We start from the raw sequence: 20,855 nt of genomic DNA, 5'->3' as shown, positions 1-20,855 counted from the left end.
GAAGCAAATTATTACTTGTAAAAGCAAAGCAAGCTGCTTTCCTTCCTCAGAACAACCCCTGCTGGACAGAATTCTTCATGCATTGTTGGAGAATCATGGGCACTCTCTTTTCTTGTTCTGTCCTTTATCTCCCTGCTGCTTGCTCTTCCCATCTCCATGAGATTAGATCACTTTTTCTTGATCTTCATATTCACAGAAATCTTTTTCCTGATGCCACCCTCTTTCTCCTTTAAGCATCCTGGTATCGAATTACAAGTTTGTCACTCATTCCATTCTCTGAAGATTTTTTCATATGCCTCAGTAGCTCTGGCATGTCACTCAAAAGGACTGCTCTTCACCTATGAGTAGTAGTCAGTTCTTTTGCAAGCACTTATTAAGTGCTTGTTCTGAGTGTGAAACAATATGTACAGCCTTGCAGATATGCATTGCTCCTTAAAGAATTTGTCAGGAAGACAAATGTGTAAACAGCTAACTGTTCTGTCTCCTCTTTCAGAGGCTTGAGGTATCTAGGGAAGTAAACTAGCAGAGAACTGAGTTATCTATCCAAGTCTTTTGTGTTTCAGTTGTGATAGGACATGATTGCTGAATTTTACTCACCCTACTAAATTTTACTCCAGTTTCAAATATTGAATAAATTCAGGGAGACATTTTTCTTTCTCAATTGGACTTGTATAGAGCATATTATTTTGTGATAAAATTTCTTGAAGTAAGTGCTAAAATATTCAAAAGATACCACCTTTTAAAGCTGAAGTTTTAGGATTGTGAGTTGACTCAAATGATTAAGATGGGGGCTTGTCCCTTTCCTCTTTTTCTTTCTTATCTTCCCCCCTTTCCAGGAAGATACTATGGAGGTGGAGGAATTCCTAAAAGAAGCTGCAGTGATGAAGGAAATCAAGCATCCTAATCTGGTACAACTATTAGGTGAGGACGCTTGCCTGAACCATAGGTTTCTTCAAAGATACTTGTCCCCCAATCCCCTGTTATCTCCAAATCCTCCTTTTGAATCACCATGGTGGAAGCTCCTAGTACAAATCTATTTCAATAAATGGTTGTTGTTTTAATCAGCGGTCTCTGTGTTTAAAAATTACCCAACAAACAGTGACCTGGTTTGATTGCAATGTATAAAACCGCCCAGCTTATGGTTATTGCCCCAGACCAAAGTTCAGAATCATTCAAAATGATACTAAACCAAAAACTGTCCCAAATTTTTTTGCAAAATAAAGAAGCATTAAGCAAAGGACTATGATTAAAGTCCTTCTTTTATCATAGTCATAAAGAGGCATTAAGCAAAGGAGTAAGATTAAAAATTGTGACCACCCATCAGTTCACCTTTATAAGCAGAAAGTGCTGTGCTGTGATAGATTGGCTTCTCACCTCTTCAGCTCACAGAGAAACCTTTGACTGAAACCATTGCCTTTTTAATAATAGGGCCAGTTTCTTCGCGTGTTCATTGCACCAAACTATCCCAAAGGAAGTAGTTTCTTTTGGTTTTTTACAAGGAGTCTGCCATGTATTAGTGAAATCCTTAACTATGGAAACAGTTATAATCTTTTTAAAAAGCATTATTACAGTCTGGGCTCACATAGCCTTCAACATATGCACAATTGCTGTTACTTTTAGATAAACATTGTTAGCATGCAGTTGAGGATGGGAATTGTGGGCATGTACAGAACTCTAGAAGTATCGGTAGTCCTGACCCCTTATGGAATTAATACAAGTAACTCTGCTTTTGCTTAAACAGGCACATACTCAAAATGCATGTGAATTTCCAGAGTGTGATATCAATGGAAGTAGAGACTTCCTATCAGCCAGCTTCTTAACTTTGCTGCAGTATTTTCAGAGAATGACATGGCAAGAAAGGAAAAGATTACTGCTGAGCTAGACTTTAAAAATTGTCCATTATTCTTGCCAAAGTGGTTTGGAGTGTTTGAATATATACTAATAAAGCAAGCTCTATTTGAACTATCAGGTGTATGTACTTTGGAGCCACCATTTTACATTGTGACTGAATACATGCCTTATGGGAACTTGCTTGATTATCTCCGAGAATGCAACCGAGAAGAGGTGACTGCAGTTGTACTGCTTTACATGGCCACTCAGATCTCTTCTGCAATGGAGTATTTAGAGAAGAAGAATTTCATCCATAGGTGTGTAAAACCTGATTATCGCCTATGATTAACCATGAAGCTGCCTTGCGTGACATGCAAATAAAGGAAAGAATATGAGAACCTTCCCAGAAATTTTCAGATAACTCAGGAAAGTAATTTTCTCTTTCACAGGGACCATTGTAATGTCATTTCCTATAAACCTACTGTGTATTCTGATTCAAGTATTAATGCAGGGCTTTTGCTGTTCTCAGAACAGAAAGCTGTTTATTTTGCCCAAGACTATATCCAAGATCTTTTTGCTCCATCTAGCGGCTTAAGTTTAAAAATAGCTTTTTGTCTTAGTAAAGAACTTGAAACCTTGTAGAAGAGCATCTGTTACTCACCTCTGAAACCTATCCCACTGTACTTACAAATAGGAACCCGTTTTCTGAAGCCTGCTTTATTGTGGCATCACATAACCGCCTCTTGATGAGTACTCTACAAGTGATGTATAATTAGTGGCTTTCTACCATGTCAGCGATTTTCATAAAATACCATATCTGTCAACAGTTACTTATCAACTCTGCTTGTAGCACAAAGAACCGATAATAGAGCATTCATGACCATTTTCCAGAACCATCTGATTGGAATCACATTTGGCTTCTCTTTCCCACAGAGATCTTGCAGCTCGTAACTGCTTGGTGGGAGAAAACCATGTGGTAAAAGTGGCTGACTTTGGCTTAAGTAGATTGATGACTGGAGACACCTATACTGCTCATGCTGGAGCCAAATTTCCTATTAAATGGACAGCACCAGAGAGTCTTGCCTACAATACCTTCTCAATTAAATCTGACGTCTGGGGTAAGGTTGGAAGGGACGTTTTTCTGTGTTTTGTCATTTTCTTTTTAAGTAAATGCTTAATTCTTTAGAGGTTCTCTTTTATATGATCCGTATCCTTTGCCTTTATACCCGTCCTTCTTCAGTCATTCAGCAAGCATTTATTAAATATTTACTATCTGCCAGGCATTACTATCTGCGAGGCACTTACCGTAGAAAGAAGTTGTAAAGAAAAAAGTAAAAAACGTCCCTGCCTTCAGAGCACTCACAGTCTAGGTATTATATTGCACTGAAGTTCTAATGATCCTCTCTGTGAAGCTCCCTGTTTTCCACATTAGGCTTTATTGCTTGTTTCTAGAGCACTGTGACACAGAGTAGCAACCTCTTTTCAAGGAAGGCATGATGAAGTTTCATCTAGAATTTGTCCTTGTAACTGATCTTGTTTCTACTGCCCTGAAAAGAAATATGATTTAGTAGAGACTCAGGGGACAGAACAAGTCTAGAAGTTTGGATTGTAGGCCAGTAGAAATAGTTGAGGATTCTAGGTCATATTTTACCAGAAATCTCAAACTCAGGAATAACCTGTGAGAAAATCAAGCAAGCTCTTTTTTCACATGCGAATTTTATCTGATTTTAAATGAGTCTATTTTTATATTATTCCTCTAGTATTAGCTGACTTAAAAATTGTGAAATTCATTAAATAGATCATAAATTGCTCTTAGAATAGTTTGCTTATGCCCCAGACTTCTTGTGTGGTCATAGTTTATTTTCCCTCATTGAAGTAAAGGAAATCCAAATAAAAATTGGGAAATTTAAAGAAAACTGTCTTTAAAGTGAAGTGTTCCTTCAGTGAAGTGTTCCTGTGGAAGATATCTTCGAAGAACAAGTCATGTTGTAAGAATTATAAGAGTATACTAATGTTGTAATAGTGTGAATGTTACCCACAATTTGAAAGAGAAGTTACCTAATGGTATAAAATAAATAATAAATCAGAAGAAATATAAAGCTCTTCTTTTTTTCATCCCTTTTGCAGCTTTTGGGGTGCTCCTGTGGGAAATTGCTACATATGGAATGTCACCATATCCAGGTATTGACCTGTCTCAGGTCTATGATCTACTGGAAAAAGGGTATCGAATGGAACAGCCTGAAGGATGTCCCCCTAAGGTGTATGAACTTATGAGAGCATGTGAGTATTTTTGCATATTTTAATTTTGAAGGTTAAAGTGAGCAATTCAGGATGATTAACAAAATTGAAAACATTTTTCCTCTCAATGTTGTAAGATTGTGTCCAGCCTCATGACATAGAGTTGGTCATTGATCAGCCAATTGGGATATCGTATGCTCTACCAGTGAGTCTTATTGGAATCCGAAGAGCCATTGTCTGTGGCCCAAATATTCACCCAATTTTCCACACACATTTGCATATATAATAGGATAATAAGAAATTGGGTTTGGAGATTAGGTAGGGGAGGGCTGCTTTCAGCTACACAAAATGATTGTTAAAGACTATGGAGAATGCATGAAATTGACTTCTGTGATGAATAAACAAAAGCATCTGACTTCTTAAAGATGAGAAAGTAGGAAGGTGAGTAGTGAATTAAACTGCAGTGTGTTTGAATATGTCTTGTTATTTTCCCATTGAGCATTGGTGTTGCCTATTGCCCTGTCTTTGTCAAATGTGAATTCCAAGCTCCGCCCTTCTGATATACTGTTATGTTTCCAAATGTGTACAACTGATTATTTATAAGAGTGAGTTTAAAGACAGGTTTTACTACTTTTCATTTTTCCAGTGGAAGAAAACTTGTCATTTTCTAAACCATCTCCCCACCCTTCTGCATCCCTATAGTAGAGGGAATAGGAGCTGAGGCTACATAGAAGGACTGGCCCTAGGAAGTGGGTTCATCACACCTCTGAGTCTGGAACTAAGAAACAGCTGCCTCACTATCATTGCGAACTTGCTGTAACTCTGCTTTAACAAGCATGTGTCCTAATGCATGGAACTCACCATCAGGGTGCCCCTGGATATTTAATTCCTGCAAGAAGCTTTTAATACTGTTCTTTTGTTACATAGGCTGGAAGTGGAGCCCTGCTGACAGGCCCTCTTTTGCTGAAACACATCAAGCTTTTGAAACTATGTTCCATGACTCCAGCATTTCTGAAGGTGAGAATCTGGTGATTTACTGTCGGTGGTGGCTAGTTCTAAGTGCTGGGGATGATAAAAACATTTCAAAAATGATAGATTCTTATAATTTGGGACTCCATTTCAAGATATTGAATTAATTCTTGGCCTTTATTATTCTTGTTTTGCTTTTTTTTTCTATTTTAAGGTGTATCTTTGTGTCTCTAGCTCATATTAATTAGAAATTAGTTCAGTCTTTTCAGGAAGAGAATAAGTTCAAGTTCAGTGGTTAAGCATTAACACGATGCAGGAAAGAGAAGAGGAAAAAATGAGAATGAAAAATATTTCAACTCTCTAAACCACACCTATAAAGGCAGAACCAAGTCATAAAAGCAATATCCAGAAATTCCATTTCTGGAAATAGATCTTAAGGAAATAATTAAGAATATGAACAAAGATTTAGCTGTAAGGATGTTACATCAGAGTGTAGTTTATAATATCGAAAAATTAAGAACAATTTAAATATTTAGTGTGCTAATTATTATGTCCATGTAATTGAGTAGTTAAAATGATATTCTTAAATATATTGACATAGAAAGTTTAGAATGAGAATGTTAAGCTATGAATAGTGAGAATCTTTTTCTTATCTAACAAACAAACAAGTATATGGACACATACAGGAAGTTTTCTACTTCTGTGTTTAATGTCTCTTTACAATTATCTGCAAAAGTGAAACAATAAACTTACTTGTTATAAAGAGAGGGAGACTATTCTTAGAGAGCTAAAAACAAACAATTCTTAGTTATACTTGCCTGTTAGACATTTTGATGTAGTTCCAGAATTGTATACTATTTTTAAAATTTTTCTTTTCCTGCATAATTGAACAGAGAACTTACTGTTTAAGTTCAAGTTAAGAATGTTAGAAGAGGAAATCAGCTAAGCTGATTTTTGTCTGCTTCCCTTAGTGATTTATCATGTCTAGGTAAGAAGAAAGGAAGAAGTACAACACCAAAGTTTAATGAGAAGTATTTCCATCCTCGTCGTTTGATGTATGGAACTTCTGCAGCTTGGGGAGGGCACAGCTCGCCCTTTGGGCCAGATTGAGCAGCTGCCTATCACAGCACTCTTCTTTCCTCTGTCGCTTTATATCCTATGCAGTCAAAGTGGTAGAAATCGTAAATAATGGTCAAAGAATTGGTTGCTTCTGTGTAAACGTTTAACTTCTGTTGAATCCTTAGCTAAATATTTCTGCTTCTCTTGAAAATGTTATAGCCTTTTAGAAAAGCAACCGTATCAATTTTCAAAGCTAATTTCAATTAAAAATTGCTAAGCAAAAAATTTAACATTATTTAACCCACATTTTATTAAGTATTTAATCTGTCGTAAGCACTATACTAGGTCTGAAAACATAGAGATAAGACACAGTTCTTACCTTAAAAGGATGTATATTAGTTGTAAGTGAAAGAAACTTAGCTCAAACTTTTCTTAAGCAACAAGAGGAGGATTTATTGCCTCATAACCAAACCATGGAAAAGCAGGGATGGCGCTAACCTCAGGGTCACTTGAAGCCGTGGACTCAAATAGCTTCAGGTCTCCTTCCCTCTTCTCTTTCCTTCCTTCCCACACCTTCTCCCACCCAATATCTCTTTACGTTTGTTTCTACGTTAATCTCATCCTCCAAATCCTCCAGGTGGCATAGAACACAGTTGTCAGCATCCTCATGTCTGTCTCGCAGCTGCTCTGTAGGAAAGGAATCTCATTGGCATGGCTTGGGTTATGTGCCATGTACCCACGCTTGTGGGGGGTCAGTTTTGAAAAATAATTACCAAAAAAAAGGTGTAAATTAATTACAAAAATTCACAATTTAATTGATCCATACTTCATTTTTGTTCAGGAATGAATAGCAAAGTATGTCTGCCTTATTAGTAAAAGCCACAAAACCCATGACCGCTTTTAATCAGCTGAGGCTTACTAATGGGGTGAACACATTTTCAGGAGCCTCATTTGCTTCACTGGCATGAAATGGAATGGATTGTATCTACCTTCCTTTTTATGCAAGGTGCAACCTGAAAATAAAAATATGTGCAAACATCTGTTTGCTTTGTTCAACCTCTGAACAAGCGCTTAGTAAACATGGATATCCAAATGACCAATGAGCACACAAAATCACCCATCATCAGAGAAGTACAAAATAAAACAGTGAGATGGCCACTACACATCTATCCCAGAATGGCTAAAATTAAAATCAAACAAAAAAAACTAACATCAAACTTTGGCAAGCATGCACGGTAACCAGAACTTTCATACAAGTTAGTGGGGATGTAGATTGGTCCAGCCAGTTTGGGGGGGTTTGGCAAGACCCAACAAAGCTGAATTTATGTGCTCCCTGTGACCTACCTGCTCCTGTACCCAGCAGACGTGCATACCACTGTGAAGCCAAGGACACATAGTACAGTAGGATGTCCCTAGCAGTATATTCATAATAGCCAAAAACTAGAAACAACTTAAATATTTATCAAGAAGAGAATGGATGAATTTTGGTGTATTCATGCATTTGAACAGTACACAGCAACAAAAAAAACCCCTGCCTCATGCAGTAACAGGGATGAATCTACAGATAGAATGCTGAGCAAAAGAAGCCAGACACAAAGAGTACATAGTCTGTGATTCCACTTACATATTTTATACTCCATTCTTCAGTTCTTCTCAGTTGTATGCCTTTCTGAAAAGAGAAACTCCCATTTTTCGGTCATGAAATTGTTCTTTTTATCATTCCCCTTGCCTTCCTCACAGAGGTAGCTGAGGAGCTTGGGAGAGCTGCCTCCTCCTCATCTGTTGTTCCATATCTGCCCCGATTACCTATACTTCCTTCTAAGACCCGGACGCTGAAGAAACAGGGGGAGAACAAGGAGAATATTGAAGGGCCACAAGATGCCACAGAAAATTCTGCTTCCAGTTCAGCACCAGGTATGAATGAGTCCCTAGGCAGGTAGAGTCAAGCTGCCTTGTTTAAAGAGCCGTGGGGTATGATGCTTTTATTTCCACTTTCCTGCCCATCTTCCCTGAGGAAAGTGTGGCTGGCATCTGTTTCATTTGCCACTGTAGCCCTTGGCTCTGCATTGCCAGTGTGAGTAGTCCTGATCTGTCCGTCCAGCATACAGCTCTGCCTCCCACTCCATCTCCTAAACTCCTGATCCCCAAATAGTTACTGTCTTTACAGTTCTGGCAAAAAGTTCTTCATTGAGTCTGATAGATGAAGCCAGGTTGTGCTGTAGTTTCTAGAGAAAAGGTGAATGCCGAGGTAAAAACCAGCTGATTGTTTCTTTCCATTTATATCCCATATTGCATTTGGAACAATAGCGTGAAATGATAATGTATTTATTAGTTTCCTCTGAGTCCTGCTAACGCTTGACATTTAATAGATGCCAACAGCACTCTTACAGTTCAGCCTTAGTAACTCAAATGAGTCACTTCTTATTTTTCACATTACTGATTGGCCGTTTTTTATCAGGGTTCATTAGAAGTGCACAGGCCCCCAGTGGGTCCCCAGCACTGCCTCGAAAGCAAAGAGACAAGTCCCCCAGCAGCCTCTTGGAAGATGCCAAAGAGACATGCTTCACCAGAGATAGGAAGGGAGGCTTCTTCAGTTCCTTCATGAAAAAGAGAAATGCTCCCACACCCCCCAAACGCAGCAGCTCCTTCCGAGAAATGGAGAATCAGCCCCACAAGAAATATGAACTCACGGGTAACTTCTCATCTATTGCTTCTCTACAGCATGCTGATGGGTTCTCTTTCACTGCTGCCCAGCAAGAGGCGAATCTGGTGCCACCCAAGTGCTATGGGGGTAGCTTTGCACAGAGGAACCTCTGTAATGACGACAGTGGCGGGGGTGGGGGCAGTGGCGCTGCTGGGGGTGGGTGGTCTGGCATCACAGGCTTCTTCACACCACGCTTAATCAAAAAGACGCTGGGCTTACGAGCAGGTAAACCCACAGCCAGTGATGACACTTCCAAGCCTTTTCCAAGGTCAAACTCTACATCTTCCATGTCCTCAGGGCTTCCAGAGCAGGATAGGATGGCAATGACCCTTCCCAGGAACTGCCAGAGGTCCAAACTCCAGCTGGAAAGGACAGTGTCCACCTCTTCTCAGCCAGAAGAGAATGTGGATAGGGCCAATGACATGCTTCCCAAAAAATCAGAGGAAGGTGCCGCTCCGACCAGGGAGAGACCAAAAGCCAAACTTTTGCCCAGAGGAGCCACCGCTCTTCCTCTCAGAACCCCCTCTGGGGATCCAGCCATTACAGAGAAGGACTCTCCAGGACTGGGGGTGGCTGGAGTGGCAGCTGCCCCCAAGAGCAGAGAGAGGAATGGTGGGGCACGACTTGGCATGGCTGGAGTCCCAGAGGATGGCGAGCAGACAGGCTGGGCTGCCCCAGCCAAGGCTGCGGCGGTCCTCCCAACCACTCACAACCACAAAGTGCCAGTCCTTATCTCACCCACTCTGAAGCACACTCCAGCTGACGTGCAGCTCATTGGCACAGACTCTCAGGGGAATAAGTTCAAGCTCTTATCTGAGCATCAGGTCACTTCCTCCGGAGACAAGGACCGACCCCGCCGGGTAAAACCAAAGTGTGCCCCACCCCCGCCGCCAGGGGTGAGACTACTGCAGCATCCGGCCGTGTGCTCAGACTCCACGGAAGAGCCCACGTCAGAGACACAGGAGGGAGGGAAGAAGGCGGCTCCAGGGGCAGTGCCCATCAGTGGGAAAGCTGGGAGGCCTGTAATGCCCCCACCTCAAGTGCCTCTGCCCACATCTTCCATCTCGCCAGCGAAAATGGCCAATGGCACAGCAGGTACTAAAGTGGCTCTGAGAAAAACCAGACAGGTGGCTGAGAAAATCTCAGCTGACAAAATCAGTAAGGAGGCCCTGCTGGAATGTGCTGACCTACTGTCCAGTGCAATCACGGAACCTGTGCCCAACAGCCAGCTGGTGGACACTGGACACCAGCTGCTCGACTACTGCTCAGGCTATGTGGACTGCATCCCCCAAACTCGCAACAAATTTGCCTTCCGCGAGGCTGTGAGCAAACTGGAACTCAGCCTGCAGGAGCTGCAGGTGTCTTCGGCAGCTGCTGGTGTGCCCGGGGCAAACCCTGTCCTTAACAACTTACTGTCATGTGTACAGGAAATCAGTGATGTGGTGCAGAGGTAGCCACCGTTAGCCGGGTGGAAAGATGCACACATTTCTGGGGGAGAGGAAAAGGGACTTGTTTTCCTGTGTTCTCGTTTCAAAAAATGGAAGACTGATACTTGAGTGTGTTTCTGTGAAGTACCTCAGATCTCTGAGTTCTCACGTTTACAGGTTCATCTCAAAAATAACAAAACGCAAAACCCATAGGAGAGGGAAAGTAGATGGGGGCAGGGCAGTTGTGGACCGGATTGGAAGCTGCACTGGAACATCAGGGAACATGCACATGTCGTGCCATGAAGAACCAAATCCAGCCCGTTCTTACCTGGAGTGACGTGAGCTGGTTAGGGCTGCTCCAGCAGGACCGCAGGGACTGTGCCCAGACAGCGCGTTGGCTGTGGCACTCATTCTGCACCACACGGAAGGGAATTGACTTGGGGCCGCAGTAGGTACTAATGGTGATTGTGCTCCAACTCGTCTAACTTACTGGGTGGGACAGAAGAAAGCTGGGAATGTGCCAAGAGAAGTTTTGTTCAAGGCTGTTGGAAGCTGCTGTTAGCCTCGCTTCCACAGGTCACTGCTGCAGTAAGAACTGCAGATCAGATGGCTAGATGCAAAACTGGGAAATGTGGCCCTGTCAGTATGCTCCTGTCCTCTTTGCCATTGGTGTATTAATTGGTACAGGAGATAAAGAATGCTAGGAAGTATATTTAGGGAGATTGAAACCTTCTCCTAAAATCTTATATTACTTAGCAGAAGCCACTTCTCCCAGGCTAGTATATTGTTTCCTAATGGATCAGGATTGGCTTTTTGCTTGTTGGTGCCTATCTTGTAAACCATAGGCATAGGAGTCTCTTTGGTGATTCTTTTCTGCCCCTTGCTGGGCAGGCTGTCTTCCTTTATTCCTGGCAGCATTCAGGGCATTAACCAACACTGAACATTATTGAAAACAATGGTCATGTACAGGTCTCACAGGGGAATCCTTTTCTGTTACAGTGCCCCTGCATACTGACATACTGGCAAAGGACTTGAGCAGCTATATGTTTCTTTATCAACTAAAATGCCAGGGGAAGGGTGTCTTCTTGAAACCCAGTGGTCAGCCCAGAGGTCTGTGACTGAGAGGAGAAGCTGGCTTGGTCCTAATGGCAGTTTCCCCTCCCTCCCTTATCACCTTAGACCCAATCTAGGTAGAGAATACGGAGAAGCATTCTCTCACTCTGTACGATTTCAAATGAATCACCCTAAATTATTCTCACATGCTTTTCTACTCTCACATACTCCCCCTGCCAATTGTTGTGCTTGTTTGTAAAGATCATATTGGGAATATTCTTTGATATTTATTTTATCATTTCACCTCTATTTTAAGAATGCATAGTTGAAGGAGCAGGCCATTTTCGGGGGACACCAATTAGATCCCAGAAACCTAATGATTCCTTTTCCTACCCTATTCAGTTATTGTTATGGAAGTTAATTAGGATCGCTTCTTAATTTAGAACCAAGTCTAATTGGTTAGATATTATTAATACTCTCGATATCAGGTCTAATTCCAGTGACCACGTCATCCTCTTTTTAAAACTTTATGCCCCCTCCATTCCTGCCTCCAAGGAGAACACAATATAAAAAAAATACATTTTTTTTCCTCCCAAAGGAATATTAACTTAGGAAGATAGGAATTCAACATTGATGAACAGTGAGTTTTCTTCCTGGCTCTGTCATCGATCCACTGTCAGGCCATAGCCCCGTCTCTTCATCTATTAAATGGAGGTAATGATACATGTTCTCAAGGGTGTTTTGCAAATAAGTGTATAGTTATCCCTTTGAGAGCCTCTCTGGAAAGCTCTTCAGTGCAGTATTGTTATATATGAATACAAGTTTTTCATTCTCTTCTTTGCTCAGTAGCAGATAATGAAATTTAAAACTGCTGAGATTATACTAATTGGGCTAGAATACTAAGGGGGGAAAAAGCATTTTGGATAGAGTTTGGCATCTTTGACCAAGGAGGAAATTTAGTTTTCATTAGAAAGAAAGGAACTGATTCTTACTGTGGGTGTTCCAGAGGAGTCCCAGGCCAAGAGAAGGATAAGAAGGGAGGAGACAATGCCGGGCATTCCTTTCAGGGGTTGGGTGACCCCTGTCTGTCTGTTACCTACAGGTGAAGCACAGGCAACTAGTGATCTGGCTAATCTCCTTGTAATGGTTGGAAGAGTTCCCTTTAACTTGGATTTAAAAACCAACAGTCCTCCTACCTTCTTCTTTGCCACTCTCCTTCATCATATGTTTCCGTAAACTTGAAATCGTTTTAGCAATTAGCCTTTTAAGGGTGGGGCAGGGAAAGCTAAAACTTTGGAATATTGTTATGCTGCTTTTTAAGTTTATCCCTGTCATTGTGGATGCAACTTGAGGGATTCTAATTGTTTTTCAGGGGATTTTTTTTTTTTTTTTTTAAAGCAAGGGATCTTTCCTTGAGAGCTCTGAAAATAGGCCTTGGAGGAACACTACTGAGTGTATTTAAGCTTCCTGGTTTTCTCATCGAAGAACAGTCTTTGAGGGTGGGGGCTGGGTCTTTCTCAGGGGCCGCACCTGGCTCTGCCTCGTCCGCAGTAGGTGCTCAGTACGTTTATGAATAGAATGGATTTTTTTCTCATCACTGTCAAGAGTAGCATTGACTGTTGTAGCACACCCAGCCACGTGATGCTTTAACTGTGTAACTTCAGGAGTTGAGGGCTCAGGGTTCAGGTTAAAGAGGCACTGTCAACTTACTATAAAAGTGTAACTTAGGTTTTTTCTATTATCTACTTGAAAAGGACCAGATTTTTTAAATAACCATAGGTAAATTTAAAAGTTTGAATTCAAAACAGAGAAAACTGCTTTTAGAATCTAAAAATGTAGTTTAATTCTATCTAGTTTGAAAACAAAGCAGATAGCAAAAGCCCTTCTACAAGGTGTTGAAAACTTTCTAAAGTGGTTATACGTATGTATACCTTTGGGGTTACCACAGCTTCAATCTTTTCATGCACAGATAATATGATTCCAGTTTAGATTTACAACCTTAAAATGCAGTGTTGAGAATACATCTTGATTGTGCTTTATATGAAGTATTTTCTTAAAAGGCTTTGTGTAAAATTAAAATGTGTATATTTTCCTACAGCTCTCCATCATGATTTTCAGAGATATAGCCTTAAAAAAAAATTGGCCCTGAGAAATTTATTCAGTGTTTCTTCAGATGACATTGAGGTTCTTAGAGTGGAGACCCTTTCTCAGCTGAATTATGGGGTTTAAGTTAGAATTTTCTTACAATTCAGTTGCAAGTTAGCTAGTAAAATAGTGCCCAGTTAATGCTGACTTTGCTAAGGCACCACCCATATTTATTTAACAAAATCATGGAGATTTTGAGCTTCAAGGATACAGTTTAGATAGTGATTAAGAGTTCAGACTCTAAAGCCAGTCTAGAAGGCAAGTCACTTAACCTTCCTGGGCCTTAGTTTCCTCATTGGAAAACAGGGATAATAATAGTAACTACCTCAGGGTTGTTGTAAGGATTAAATGAGATAATGTGTGTAGGATAGTTAGCTTGAGTGCCTGGCATGTAATGAGTACTCCATAAATATTAACTACTACTACTATTATTATTAACGCTTATTCCAGTGAGTCTTAGCCAAGGATGTGCAACAAAATTTCCTGGGGTTAAAAAAAGAAAAACAACAAAAAACCTGATGTGTTGGCCTCACCCCAGATCAAGAATTCCCTGTGGGGTTGGGTCTCAGCCAGTGTGTTTTCCAAGAATCTCTCCGGGTGTTTCAGACACCCAGCACTGTGTGAACACTAGCAATACCCCAACTCTTTTTTTTTTTTTTTTTTTTTTTTTTTACAGCTTAAGAAATTGGAAGAGAGGATGGTTAAGTTACTGGCCCATATTCTCAGAGCAGTTAATTAGTGGCAGAGCCAAGGCTAGAGTTGGGTCTTATTCACTTTCTCATTGTGGGGTCTTTCCACCATTCCTGTTGCCTTGTGAGACACTGCCAAAAAAAAAAAAAAAAAAGTGGCTCAGATAGACAATCAGTCTGCACAGTGCTGCACACTTTCTAAAGCACACGTTCCTGGCACTCCCTGACCTTAAGGGACTTGAATGTTGAGTAATGGCAACACTAGCAAAGCAGGCATTCAGTAGAACTCAGTAATTTAAAAAATTATATGGGGTCATTCTTTTGGACAGACCTTAGCGACACAGCAATCTGCACTTTGTAATAAAGAAATAACAACTTAAGTTTTAAAAAACCTAGTCCTACATTCCTTTTTCTTAAAAAACAACAACAACAACAACAAAACTTTATTGTTCTGTATCATTTTGATAACTATGAGGTAATGTATATGAAAGCACTTTGAGAAAAGTATCAAGTGTAATATAACTATAAAGTTGTATTATTAATGTCTATTGAGAAGTTAAAACAGTTAATTAGATGTTGATTGACTTATAAGCTTTTGCCTGTGGGGGACCTGAAAATGCAGATATATGAACAATCAGCTCTGTAATTTATCACATTTATAAATATGAAACTGCTAAATGAATATGTGCAGGTATAGTAAGTGTTTTGCTAAAATTGTAGCTCAGTGCTGAATAACTTCAGAAAACTAGGGACCAACTTTCTGGTTTAATTATAATCTTTAAAAAATAGTAACATGTACTCACTCCAGAACAAAGAAGCTCTTCTAGGGACCTTGACTCAAGAAGAGTGAGGCCCTCTCATCCTTGAACGTTTGTCCACCACATGCTCAGCCATTTAGTACCCTAAATATGGTGGGAGCAGACGCGTTACCTGTTCATGTTGACAGTGTCTTTTTTAACCTATGTCCTGCATAGTTTTGTTGTTTTTTTTGGGGGGGGAGGGCAGAGATAGGATGGCTGTAGAACCAGTGCACTTTGGGAATTACTTTTCTAGGATTTCCTACCAGATATAGATGAGCTTGATATTCATCATCCCTGTTTGTTTGTTTTTTTCCCCCCTAAGAGGAGTAGCTGAATATAACTCACCTATTAAATGATTAAAAATACTCAAGAGTAAATTGCATTGGTGGCCACATCTGAGTTGTAGCTCTACTGCATTCTGACCTCTCCCACTCCCTTCCATTTTTGCTACCAATGTCATTGTTACTATCAGGCTATGCCTCCACAGGAGTCCATATTGAGCTGACAGGTTTGTCTACATTTTTATTCTTGATGATTTTGGGGTTTCATCATCTTGCTTACATTAACTTGTTCTACCTGGATTTGGGGGCCATCTCTGTGCTCCAAGCATCTGTTATGACCAGTCATCTTTAGGTAAGTTTCTCTGGACATAAGTTTCTTCGTATGTATTAATGGACTTAAGCTATCTATATCTCTGTCTTAGCTTCTGTCAAGCCAGTAGCTCAGTTCTTTTGTAAATTCCTGCTTCAGTCTGGGATATGTGGGAGCAGGAGAGAAATAGGGAAAGGCAGCCCTAAGGTTGCCTGTACCTTCCACGTGACAACACAGGGAAATTGCTGTAGGCCTCACTGGTCAGAGAGGAGAGGCCTTGGGCTGGTTCTGAAACTTGTCCCACTCTTAACAGGATAGAGTTCCAGTTTTCCAGCTATCAGACTTTTAAAAATATAATACAAGGCTAGCTTTTTCTGGCAAGCCAACAGTGCCTGGAGTAACAATTACTGTTACCTGCTTTGTTGCAGCTCTGTTACAGCCAGAACTTCACTGCCATCCTCTGCCCTCCTGTATTACTTGGCGGGGGGGGGGGGCGGGGGGTGGATTTCAGGGCTGCGGAATGTGCTGCACCCTGCCCCAGAGCATCTACCCACGTGACTCTCTTAGCTCCAGCCTGTCTTTTGTGAAGTTTACTGCAATGCCCCAAAAGATGAGTTTCTGCTCTGGGGCTGCTGGTTTTCATGCCACCCACCTGAGGTGTATATGTTCTATTGTATCTTGAGATAACAAGTGTGCAAGATGATATTTCCTTCACTTCTGACTCAGTATCCTAGATCCAAAGGACAGGAAATTAGGGAAGATTCCACCCTGTGATAATCAGGGTAAGAAGAGCCAATGTTTCTCTCCGGGTGAGAAGGCCTGGGCAGGTCATCTTGATTCTGGGCTGACTTGGAGTGGTAGAGATCATTCCTAGAGGATTGTGCCTTCAAAGATGGATTTCATGTGTTTTGCAGAGGAAAAGATTGTCAGCTAGGTTGATGTTGCACAATTATCAAACTGAAACTGGTGGAAATGAACTTTTTGGTAGCAGTGGCTCAAAGCCCCCGTCAGTGAGATATTCTCTCCACATGGGGTGCTGATTTGGTAGATTGCTGCACTTTTCTCCATCCCCTTGGTGAGCTGGGGGGAGGACGCTCTAACTGGACCCTTCCCACCCTCCAAGTGCACTATGTACAATTATGAATTTGAAATTGTTTACCTCTCCTAGAAAAATTATATCCTTTACCCTCTCCATTGCTCTGTGACGTGAACACAGTAGCAAGGCCCTGTTACCTCAGCCTGAGGTCTCAGATGGCGTGTGAACAGATCTTCAAACCTGCAGACCATCTAAGGGAAGGGATGTCTCCTTGTAAGTTGAAAGGCCAGGCCCCCACAAACGTACACACCGACTATGTCTGTTCTTTGAGATTTTTTGTTCATCATTGTACTCGAAGCAGCAAGTTTCTGGATCCTGCATGTCATTCCAAAGTGCTGAGCTATACACGCAGGGCTTGAGGTCTTGGATCATTCTAATTAACTCTTTAGAACACGGTGGAGGTGGACTGACAAATGCCAGCAAGCATTAAGAAAGGAAATACCAAGAGTTTGTATGGTTGGAGCTTGCTTAGGTTTGCTTCTGAGCCTCAGGATAGGAGTTTTAAATCATGTAATTAAGCACCATAAACTTTAGTTGCAGAATGGGACTTCTGGTTAGTAAAATTTTCACATATAAAGGCAATTAATCTTCAGCAGTTCTAACACAATAATAACACAGATACGCCAAATAAATTTATTCTTGATTTGGAAGATACTGCAGGATCCTGCAATGTTTTTGGGTCATTGGTGGAGAATCCAAATTCTGTTCTGTACAATTCTGAAGTACCGTACCATGTGTTGTAAGTGGCAAGAATGCCAAGAGGCAGATGTTTCCGGTAGATGAGGGCCAGATAACCAGCCTTCCTCCATTTTGACAAACCAGTTTTCACTGTGGCCACTCTTCTTGGGACTTCATCATGAGGGAAATTTGCTGAGGTCTTGAGAAATCACCCTGATTAGGCTGATTGTCCTTCAGAGAAATGAGTATTCAGCAGCTAGAAGGAACAATGAGGTACTCATCTTATAGTTCTTTAGGGTGTATGTTTGAAAACCCTCATATCTCAGCTCTGTGTAGAGGGTACATGCGATTCCACATTAACGTACATACACTGTCGTCGTGCTCACTAAGAAAGGAGGGGAGTGAGAGAGGAGTTAATCAGATCTTTCCCTGTGGTGAATGGAAGCTGTGCCCTGGTTAGTGTGTTTGCCATGAACAGGCCGACTGAGCTGTTAATGCATGCTCAGAACCCCCTGTCTCCTGGGTAGACCCCACGCTTTTCCTTCTTTGCAGTCTGATTCTGTCATGACTATCAGTGGAGAAACCCCAGTTTTGTGCTTGCTTGGCAAAAATAAGTTTGAACATTTCAAGGTTGTTGATGGAAGTTTGTCCTTAAAACATATGATTCAGATTCTTTAAAACTTGTTTATACCAAAGGTCACGCTCTGCAGGTGTATGTGAGGTGTGTGCACAGAGGGGGAAGTCTGGAGGGCCTACCCCTGTGTGCATTGCTAAGGGGACACAGTGAGACAATATGGGATTTAATTGAAAACACATCAATCATGGGTCACACTACCAGTGTTGTCAGGTATTTGTTCTTAATTGTTATTGTAATATATTTTCAGGTGTTTTGTTTTTCTAATTTAATACTTTCACCCTGTTGTCTGACTGTGAACTGCTAACAGTGTTAAACTTGATGTAAATAATGAGGCCCTTGAAAGGGGAATGCTGTCTGCCTGTTGTCTCACAAGGCTTGCCAACTTGTGTTTTATTTTAAATAAAGATTGCAATATTTTATTGGCAATGTGGGCTTGTGATTGGAGTGTTTCTCCTATAATTTTAACTGATGGGTAATCTAAGCATAATTTCTCTCTCTCTCTACATAAAATAGATATCTTTAAGGTAAAGAAGCTGATTTTAGCAAGCATCCCTCTGGCATATTCTTTAGAATGGTCCTCTTTGGGGGTGGCTACTCACCCTTTGATGGATTACAGTTTTGGAAATGGCCAAAGGCATCATCTGGAGCCCAGCTGATACATAAAAGGTGGGTGATGTGTGTGTGGGTCTGTCCATCCATCCAACATGAGGTGACTGTAAAATGAGACTTAATTCTCTCAAAGTTCATTCTGAGGACAGCTCCAAATAAGTTGTAAAAATGTTTTGAGCCAAAGCAGCATTAATGGAGTAAGTGTGGAACCTCACAGGGAACATTCTAGTCTTGTTTGACTTGGTCTTCAATTAAAAAAGAAATGAATGACTCATTGCTTTTAGAAGTAACATTTTAATTCAGGATGAGTAGGATATACTCAAGCGATGCACACATATGGTCCAATTAGAATGCCTGTTGTAGGGGAGCAGAATTTGCCACCCCAAAATATGCCTCTTTGGCATAAGGGTTATTTTAAGCTGGTTATCTTTAAGAAACTGCAGACACAGGCGAAACCTGAGTAACTAAGTTACCCTTTTGTAAGAGAGATTTACAGTTGTGAGGGAAATCTCCATTTGTAAGGGTGTCTCCCTTGCTCTACCAAGAAGAGGAGGATGACCAAATCTCTAGAAACTTATCAGTGGAGAGGGTGAGGACTTAAATTTGCATAACAACCTCACAATTGTTTACTGTGCTTTTCCTGGTAACCATCCATAACTGACCTCCCAGCCCCAATGTCTGCTTTTGTCTTTAGCTGAAAATAGTATTTAAGGTGATAGGTTCTGCCATTTTGGAGTTAGTTTTCCTGGGTCTCTCCCATGTGTACATTTTACTAAACTTTTGTTTTTCTCCTGTTAATCTTATGTCAGTTTAATTATTAGGCCAGCCAAAGACGCTAGAAGGGGAAAAGGAAAAATTCTCTTCCCTGACCCTGTTAAGCATCAGTTTATACACCTCCTTACACGCCACTTTCAGTCCTTTTCTCCCATGCATTTTTGGTTTAGTTTAGGAAGTCCTGTTTCAGAATCATTCAAGGAGAACCTCCCATTGTTTCCACACACTTTCCAACCTCCCATTGTTCCATACACTTTCCACACCTGAGGCTATGGCTTTTGCCAAGAAAATCATTTTAGAAGCATTAAGTCATTAATGCATAGGAATTGGAGTTGGACTGCCTGGGTTGAACCCCACTCCTTCATTGACTAGCTCTGTGACTTAACCCAAGTTATTTAACCTCTCAGAGCCCCAATTTTCTCAGTCATTAAATGGTGATTAAATTGGTCCCTAAGTGTTAAGTATTACATGAGGTATCGACTAGGCTATAGAGCACTTAGCACGCAGTATGACACATGGTATGTTTGCAAATGTTAGTTACCTAAAACAAAACTCGCAGGGTTCCAAGAATTAGAATGGAGGGAAAGGCCCAGCCTGGGCTTTGAGTATGGTGCCAAAACTGACAGCAGTTTTACTAGGTTTTATTATTCTTAAAACACCTAAAGCTCTGTGTCCTGAGTACTTGATAAATATTAATTCATTTAATTCTCACAGCCCTGTGAGGTGGGTACAGTTATGCTCACTTTTACAGAAGTGGAAACCAAGGTTAAACTGAAGCCAGTAGCTTTCCCCGTGGTCTCAACAGCAAGCGGTAAGTGGCGGAGCTGCTGAGCAGAGGAGTCTGGCTCCAGAGGAGTGTTCGGAACCACTGCAGTCTGCTGCTTGTTTTGGTTCCCGAGCTATAAGAGATTCAGACCCAATGTTTATGACATCAAACATGGCTGGCCAGTGCTAAAAGCATGTCAGCTGCTCTGTGGCTCTGAGACCTGAAGCTATAGAACATACCTTTTAAAGTGTGTATTTACAGAGTTTAGATCTGGGTATATTACAGGATTGGGTGGCTGCATACTGTTCCTGAAATGCTCTAGAGTGAGACAGGGAGCCAGCACCTAAAACCGGCCCCCATTTTATTGTGCAGTTAGGCCGGGTTTACGTCTGTCCCATGGGTGGTGTGAAACTAAGTTCCTTTAATTTATGTGAGTATTGATTGGGTATCTAACGTTGCTCAGGCTAGGTACTGCCTAACCTAGAGGTAGCTGTTCAAGTAAACGAATGTAATAAAGTGTTAAACAGGAGAGGAGCAGAAGTGTTGCATTTTACCAGGACTAAAGGTGAGAGGGTTGGGAGGACTGTAAATAAGAGGGCCATTTGAGGTGATGACATATAAAAGAGCCGTGTGTAATTCCAGAAGTGTGGTAGAAGGGGAGAATCAAGGGAAGGGGAAAAACACATAATGAGCACCTCCTGTGTATAGAGGCACAATGTACACATTTGCACATGGCCGTTCAATCCTCAACGATGACTGTTTATCTTTTTAAAGCTGGGAGCACAGGAGT

General features: G+C 41.1%; 1 protein-coding gene across 2 annotated transcripts in view; it reads left to right on the top strand.

The window, feature by feature from the left end:
* The window catches only part of ABL2 (ABL proto-oncogene 2, non-receptor tyrosine kinase), a 124,384-nt gene extending 106,065 nt beyond the window's left edge, over positions 1-18,319 (top strand). The window contains exons 6-13 of one of the 2 annotated variants that reach the window (XM_068541317.1): positions 837-921; positions 1,970-2,147; positions 2,764-2,948; positions 3,958-4,110; positions 4,996-5,085; positions 7,837-8,010; positions 8,555-8,788; positions 9,098-18,319. In XM_068541317.1, coding sequence (XP_068397418.1) covers positions 837-921; positions 1,970-2,147; positions 2,764-2,948; positions 3,958-4,110; positions 4,996-5,085; positions 7,837-8,010; positions 8,555-8,788; positions 9,098-10,254 — 2,256 coding nt within the window. In that variant the 3' untranslated portion in view covers positions 10,255-18,319. Of the gene's footprint in view, positions 1-836; positions 922-1,969; positions 2,148-2,763; positions 2,949-3,957; positions 4,111-4,995; positions 5,086-7,836; positions 8,011-8,554 lie in introns of both variants that reach the window. The other variant, XM_068541315.1, reaches the window with a different exon arrangement.
* Positions 18,320-20,855: the final 2,536 nt, after the last annotated feature.

This window comes from Eschrichtius robustus, chromosome 3 (assembly GCF_028021215.1).
Source record: "Eschrichtius robustus isolate mEscRob2 chromosome 3, mEscRob2.pri, whole genome shotgun sequence".
Classification (NCBI taxonomy): domain Eukaryota; kingdom Metazoa; phylum Chordata; class Mammalia; order Artiodactyla; family Eschrichtiidae; genus Eschrichtius; species Eschrichtius robustus.
This window is presented reverse-complemented; position numbering and strand designations above follow the sequence as displayed.